This window comes from Etheostoma spectabile, chromosome 16 (genome assembly GCF_008692095.1).
Source record: "Etheostoma spectabile isolate EspeVRDwgs_2016 chromosome 16, UIUC_Espe_1.0, whole genome shotgun sequence".
NCBI classification, from domain to species: domain Eukaryota; kingdom Metazoa; phylum Chordata; class Actinopteri; order Perciformes; family Percidae; genus Etheostoma; species Etheostoma spectabile.
This window is the reverse complement of record NC_045748.1, coordinates 6,374,691-6,382,488: the sequence shown is the minus strand read 5'-3', so window position 1 is coordinate 6,382,488 and position 7,798 is coordinate 6,374,691. Positions and strand designations below refer to the sequence as shown.

General features: G+C 44.4%; 1 protein-coding gene across 2 annotated transcripts; it reads right to left on the bottom strand.

The window, feature by feature from the left end:
• Window positions 1–2,447: 2,447 nt before the first annotated feature.
• nefma (neurofilament medium chain a) lies at window positions 2,448–7,014 on the bottom strand. 2 transcript variants are annotated; one of them, XM_032539751.1, is made up of 4 exons: window positions 5,771–7,014; window positions 4,829–4,953; window positions 3,163–4,045; window positions 2,448–3,132 (listed from the first exon to the last, which is right to left on the bottom strand). In XM_032539751.1, the coding sequence occupies exons 1-4, from the start codon at window positions 6,827–6,829 to the stop codon at window positions 2,590–2,592; spliced, it is 2,610 nt and encodes an 869-aa protein (XP_032395642.1). In that variant the 5' UTR covers window positions 6,830–7,014; the 3' UTR covers window positions 2,448–2,589. The 2 variants fall into 2 exon arrangements, with proteins under 2 accessions (XP_032395642.1, XP_032395641.1); XM_032539750.1 differs by having other exon boundaries at window positions 2,448–4,045; window positions 5,771–7,013.
• Window positions 7,015–7,798: the final 784 nt, after the last annotated feature.

Here is a 7,798-nt window from a genome sequence, read left to right as displayed (position 1 = left end):
GTGTGTGTGTGTGCGCGCGCGCGCGCAGTTAGCCAGCCGCTCAAGGAAGACAGAGGGACAGTTTTGGGGCCAATGCCGGTGGCGAGACAGGATGACTTGTCACATACACAGCCATAAATACTGAGCTGTTAAAACAGTAGGCCTACATGTAGTCAGTAGGTGACATGATGGGACATGCCAAATCCCCTTGTTAGCAAATTTCCGAAAAATTTGTTACAGTAACAAACTAATGATGACGATAATAATTACTTCAAGGGTGTTCTGTTTTATCACGCCATTTACATGTGAAATATAAAACGCATTGTCTGGATACGAGATGACCCATAACCTTGTTTTAGCAATAAACTGAAAAAGTAGTAGTAAGACTTTATATTCTGTTTAACAAGTACATCCGGGATATTTTCTTATGTGATAAGAGACCCTAGTCACACCCTGATGCACATTATCCTCTGACACCTGGCATCCCCGAGCAGCCACTTTTACTCTACTCTACTCCCCTGGGTAGGAGACGTCAGGTGTAGACAGTCTGCAGCAGCAGCCAGCTCCCTGCATAAGGTATGGAGCCTGCATACGACCCTGGTGCTGGCTTTAAAAAACTAATTGTGTAAATCATTAGACACTGTTTGATATTTCTTTGCACACAGTCTCTCAGCAATACCATCTGCCATATGTTGCTGTTGACAAAATAATAAAATAAAGCCCCTAGTTAAAACCTCGGCAACCTAGTTCAGCACATCCGATCTAAAGCGGAAGAAATATCTTTCGGCGATTTATCCATAAGCCAAGAAATATACAGTATCTTGCCCATCCGTTCAGCAATGGCAGTCAAATCTTAACACACTCCAAAATTAAATATCAACTAACCATATCCTGAAAAGCATTAATGGAAGTAATTTAAAGGAAACCCAATAACTTTTTTAATTAAATTAGATAACATAGTTTACATCCTTGATTGATAACATAGTTTCTTTTAAATAGCATTATTTGCAGATTTGTCAATATTATAAGAGCTGCTTTTGATTATAAAATAATATTGGTCTAAATGTTAATCATAACTCGTAAAACAGCAAACATGTATGTGGCGACTAGAACTTTGTGTGACATCAAAAATAGTCATTTGAGGGAAGGGATGAAAAAAAATTGTTTTTTTATTTTTTATAAATGTCACATTACCTTTTAATATTCATTAATACTATCTTCACAGATTGGTAGCTGTACAAATAAACCATTTGAATGAGTATTAGTTAGATTAGTTGACCACATTAAATCACATGGGATAATAAGATATAATAACTTACCTAAAATGAAAGCATTACTTTCATGATTAAACCTTTATTGTAAAGCTCTTTTCTGCCAAGTTGTAATACTTTCAACTACTTATAAACTACTAAATATAACTACTCTAATGTAAGTGTTGATACATGTAGGTCTATCCAATTGCAAAAAGTAACTTAAAAAAAATCTTTTTACTTTTTTTCTAAAAACAATTGGTGCATTTACAAATTGTTGGCAACACCAAAATAAATGGAAATTGAATAAATGGAAATAAAATAATGCACTGTAGATTAAGGATATTGGTACATTTGTGCCCTTTACTCCCCTTAAATCCGGACACTGGTTGCAATACAAATTGACAAGACACAATATTTCTTTTTTACTTCATTATGACATTTATTGAGCAAATGCTGCTGGGAAATCGTTCATGATGAGTAAAGTCATGGGATTGCAAACAGTAGCACCTCATTTATTTCTGTGATTTAATTCAAGTCCATCCTATGCAAGAATGCATAAATCAGCGCATTTACAGTTTTTTTCTTCTTTTCAGTTGCACTCAGGTAAACATAACAGACACTGATAAAAAGCATGTTTAAGGCTAGTAGTTTCTTCAGGTTTGTTAAGCTTTATCTGCTACAGTTACTGGATGTATGCGGTCATATCACTGCCCGTTTCTTTCTTCTCTGTACGTTGTGTATTACTTGGTAGTTTCTTTTTGGCTCAGTTGGTATCTTCACATGTCAAGTAAGGCGTCTTCAATAAAGCCCATGTCTGTGTAGAGGACCCTCCCACCTCCCGTTCCATCCCCTTCAACTCAACTCAAAAAACTCTCAACCTTAATAATATTTATCTCACTCTCCCACCCACAATACATATATTCCTTTAACATATTTACTCTTTTTTACAGTGTATTTCTACCATACTTCCAGATAAGAAAGGAAAGTACTCCCCTCTCCTGAGCTAGCATGCAGAGACCCCCGCCCCCTCCCCCCTCCCCTCCTCCCCCCCTCCCGCCCTCCCTCCCTCCTCCCATGAGCTCACCTGTGAACTGCAGAAAGAAAGAAAAAGAGGATAAAATGTCTCAGTCGCTTGCTCCTGACACGTCTGTAGCAAAGCCTCTTTAAAGCTGTCCCTCAACATGCATTTCTGAAATTTGTAGCATTAAAATGTCGGCTTCTCTGTATGATTTGTTTTGTATGAGAGTGGTTTTCTTTATTACATCGCTCTAGCTGTATGATTTTCTTTGTTATGTTAGTTGTGGGTTGATTGCTTGCCTTCGTGTCCTCTCTGCCAGATCGGCCACTGGGAGTCTCCTCATTCGGCCTCGGTCACCTGCTTGATGGACTCGGTGGAGTGCTTCTCGGTTTTCTTGGTGGAGAGCTGCATCACCTCCTCCACCTCCTCCTTCATCGTCTCGGTCACGGTGACAGATTTGGTCACACGCTTGGATCCGTCCTCTCCGGTCGTGATTGTCTCCACGGTTTTGGTGATCACCACTTTCTGGCTGCCATCGTCCTTGGACGGGCTCTCGTCCACGCCGTTAGCGATCACGACGCCCTCTTTCTCCTCGTCCTTCTTCTCTTTCTCTTCGGGGCTGCTCTTGTCTAAATCGCCATTCATTGCGACATCCTTCTTTTCCACCTTTTTATCTGTTGAGTCGCTCTTTTTCTCTGATTTCTCTTCAGCGGCTTTAGGGGCCTCAGGCTTGGCGGTCTCTGTCTTTGGGGATTCAGCTCTTGGAGATTCAGATTTTGGGGATTCTGACTTAGGGGAATCGGGTTTTGGGGAGCTAGGTTTTGGGGATTCCGACTTCGGTGACCCCCCTTTGGGGGACTCAGACTTCGGAGATGCAGGCTTGGGAGATTCAGATTTTAGAGAGTCAGGCTTTGGAGAATCAGGTTTTGATGCCTCAGTTTTGGCAGCTTCCTCGCTCTTTGCCTCGGGCTTTGCAGCCTCTGATTTCGGAGCTTCTGTCTTGGCTACAGCTTCTTCTGATTTGTCGTCCGCTTTCTCGTCTTTTACCTTCTTCTCGTCTTTTTCCCTCTCATCCTTTTTGCCTTTGTCAGCATGCTCATTTTCCTCTTTCTCATCTCCGTTTTTGGAGGCTGTCTCACTGCCTGCATCTTCATCCTGATCGCCGCCCTCCTCTTCGGCACCTGCTTCCTCTTCTCCTTCTTTGTCTCCGGCCTTCTCTTTGTCAGGAGTGGCTTTAGACTCTGGTGCTTTGGAGCACAATACTGTCTCCTCAACTTCCTCATCTCCCTCTTCTCCTCCCTCTCCTTCCTCTGCATCATCCCCCTTTTCCTTATCCACTCCCTCACCTTCTTCTTCCTTCTCTCCTTCTTCACCGCCTTCTCCCTCCCCCTCTTCTTCCTCATCCCCACCTTTTACATCTTCCTCAGCCTCCTCTTCCTCTTTAGCGGGCGCACTAGAGCTAACTTTGGCTTCAGTGGCGGCTACAACTTCCTCTTCCTCGCCCTCTTCTCCCTCTTCCTCTGCTTCCTCTCCCTCTCCTCCCTCTTCCCCCTGGTCCTCCTCTTCCTCATCTCCTCCGCCTCCGAGTGTGGCAGACAGCTCTTGTGCTATATCTGCCAGAGCCTGGTCCATTTCAGACTTTTCGTCCTCCACCCTCGTCTCCTCGATGATCTCCTCCACAAACTTGTGCTGCACCTTAAACTTGGGAGGCTCTGATTTAGAGATTCTGGTGGGGGTGACCGCCTGGCGATAAGGGAAAGTGCTGAAGTGGGTCTCCTCACCCTCCAGGAGTTTCCTGGGCAGAACAAATGTATACATTATGCATTTAATAATCACATTTGTTACAGAGAAGACACACTTTTGTGAAATGACTGTAAATGGTATTGCTACTTTTCAAATGTCAAATACCTGCAGTGGTGGAGGAAGTACTCAGATCTTTTATTTAAGTAAAAGAAGCATAACTACAGTGTAGAAATACTCAGTTACAAGTAAAATACCTGCATTCTAAACTTCACTAAAGTAAAAATGCAGAATTCTCCCATTTCAGAAAAATAGAAATTATATTATTGGACTGTAATTAATGATGCATTAATGTGCTCATGTTATAATGTTGGAGTTTATTTGAATACATTTTTTATACTGCTGTGTAGCTTGATATGATATATTTCATCATGTATTTGTGTATTTGTATTTTGTTTTAAGGAAAGTTATTAACTAAATGGGCACCCGGTTAGCTCAGTTGGTGGAGTGGGCGCCCATAGATAGAGGTTTACTCCTCTACGCAGCGGGCCGGGGTTCCACTCTAACCTGTGGCCCCTTGCTGCATGTCATTCCCCTCTCTCTCCCCTTTCACTTATTCAGCTGTCCTGTCAATTAAGGCCTAAAAATGCCCAAAAAATAATCTTTAAAAAAAGTTATCAAATAAATGTAGTGGAGTTAAAAGTTAATATGTTCTCTTTAAATGTACTGGAGTAGAAGTATAATGTTACTTAAAATGGAAATACTCAAGGGAAATACAAGTACTTCTATGTTGTACTTTAGTGCATCTATTCTACTTAGTTACATTCCACCACTGTACCTGTATGCAGCAATCTCGATGTCCAAGGCCATCTTGACATTGAGCAGGTCCTGGTACTCGCGCAGGTGACGAGCCATCTCCCATTTGGTGCTCTTGAGCTCATTATCCATCTGGTGAATTGTCTCCTGAGGAAAAACAGAGCAGACACGATGCAAGGCGAATTAACTACAACAAAACGACGTGCAGAGCAAAGCTTCCTTCTCTTTTGCAGGTAAATGGATGCAGCTCTGTTCATGGATTACCAAGAACAGAGACTGCAATTGTACAGAGACTTCCAGAACCTTTTTCAAATTGGCCTTTAAATTAAACCGCTTTTGTTCTCTGTGCACATTTGTATGAACTCCATAAACTTTGTGCACCAAAGCCGGTTGTTTTAATATAATTTGACGCAATACAGTATATTCTAGAGAAGATGAATGCCTTTTTTTCAAGGACAGGCTCCACACTTGTCAATACACACCCCCGCCCCCGCCCCAAAATCTCAGTGGTGTGATGTAGGCCTAAGGACAGAGCCAATGAAGGCATCGCCTCTGACTCAGCAATACAGAGAGGGGAAGGGGGGGAGGGGGGGAGGAGAGTCTGCTGCAGTGTCACCCTTCTTTAACCATATCCTGACACTTGTAAGCACAATGATGCTCACAGCAATCATTACGCAGCAGAAAATGTTTCAACGCAGGCCTTTAACTATAACATAGACCAGAAAATATGATCCGTTTTAATGTTATTAAGTAAGTTTTCTACTGTTACGTCCCTCATATAGTAACTGCGTCACAAAAATATAACAAATAGGAAATATGTAGTGGATTTACCTAAACTATCCATCATCATGATAGAAACTAAACTCCAAATATGAAGTTTTAAACAAAAAATAAAGTAGAATCTACAATTGTAAAGTAGATACTCCAGCTCTCCGCAGCCCTGTCCGCCCGAGCTGGGTCCTACCTGCAGGCTGGACAGGTCGCTGTTGTGGCGGTCCTCGATGTCATTCAGCTGCCTCTCCAGCGAGTCTCTTGTCCCGCGGACGGACTCTAACTCCACCGTCTTGGACTGCAGCTGGCGGCGGTAGTCGGATATCTCATCACGGGCGGACTTGATGGCGTCCTTGTTCTGCTCCGCTGCTTCGGTGAGCTTGGCGTAGCGGCACATGAACCAGTTCTCCACCTGCTGCAGGTTCTGGTTTGAGTGTCCCTCCAGCTCGGAGCGGATCTCGCGGAGAGCCTCGGTGATGTCCGTCTTCTGGAGGTCTTGCCTCTTAATGGTCACCTGAGACTCCTGGATCTGGGCGATGAGCTCGCTCACTTCTTCCTCGTGGTTGTTGCGAATATAGGCGATCTCATCCTGCAGCGACTGAACTTTCTTATCCAACTCCGACTTCACCAACTTCGAGTCCCCGGTTTCCTTCCTCAGGACGCGGATTATGGCCTCTGTCTCCTCCCGGATGCGAGCCTCTTCGTCCAAGCGGTCCCTCAGCCGCTGGATGTCCTCGTCGATATGGTCGGTGTCCAGCTGGATTTGCGCCTTGTCATGGTGGATCTGCTCCAGCATGGAGCGCAGCTCCTGCAGCTCCTGGTCGTAGACGTCGCCCAGCTGGGAGCGCGACACCTGCTTCTGCCGCAGTGACTGGATCTCCGACTCGATCTGCGTGTTCTGCTGCTCCAGGTAGTGCACCTTGTCAATGTAAACAGCAAAACGGTCGTTGAGCCCTTGGAGTTGCTCTTTCTCGCTAGATCGCTTGTAGTCTCCGTTCAGGATGGAGCTTTGACTATAATCAACACTGTCGGCGGAGCTGAGCACCGTTGAGCCGTAAGCTCGGGACACCGGCATGTTCACGCTCCTCTTGTAGGACGTTGTCATGGTGGAGCCGGGGCTTGCCCGGGACCAAGACTGGGAGCGAAAGCCGCTGGAGGGGGTGCCACCGGAGCGGCTATAGCCGTAGCCGGTCGTCCTAGTATCCATAGTTCTCCTGAAGGGGCTCCCTACCGTTTCCACCGGGTAACTCATCCGGTCAGACTACCTGGGATGTGAAGGGGGGAGAAGGCGCGGGCCGAGCGTGTATAGGGGTGTATGTGTGTTATATGTATGTGTATGTGTGGGTGTGGGTGTATGTGTGTGTGTATGTGTATGTGCAGGAGACGGGTGTATGGCATTCACAGCGACTGAGAGCTCCTCTGGCTGCTCCTTTTATATCGGAGGCTCTGTTGATAACGAGTCAAGTCCAAGCAGTTTTGTTTCGTCCATTTACTGAAGGGAGGGGAGGGGAGGGCCCATCCCCCCTCAGGCAGTCTGCTAATGGTCCGGGGTCCCGTTCTGTCTGAACCACGTGGGCTCCATGTGCCACGTGGGTATCCCATTTCGATAGTATCTATCTATCTAAATAATTTGAGATCGAGATATGAATTTTAACATGACAATCCTTGCTGAAATGGCCCTGTCATTTCAGCACCATGGACAGCGACCACCGTCATTTCCTCAGCTGAAAAACCTTTTCTTTCCTTCTTTAATTCTTTCTTTCTTTCTTTCTTTCGTTTGTACAGTTTATTGAAGTGAACTCTGAATTCATGAACTTGAACGACCACACCATGGCAGCTTTCAGCTGAGACCAGGTCTGCAGACTGTGAAGCCAAACTTGCCTTCTCACTTGAACTTCTCACAAGATTACACCAAGTGATCCTCCTCAGGTTGTTTATGTGTGTCCCCTAGTCTTCTCCACTACAATACATGAGTGTGTGGTGACAGTGGAGTGGGTATAATTTCATACAAATAGTAAAAATGTGTATGTACTCATATATTTCCTCATTTGTCCTGTTACATTGAAAGTAACGAAAGAGAAATGCCGAATGCATTTCTGTTTAATCTAACTCCGATCTATAAATGATAAATTCATGTCTAGCAATTCATTTGATTAAATTCATTTTTGGTTAACATCTGTGAAACATTAAAAGGTCAGACATCCTGTTGCAGCACTGCAAA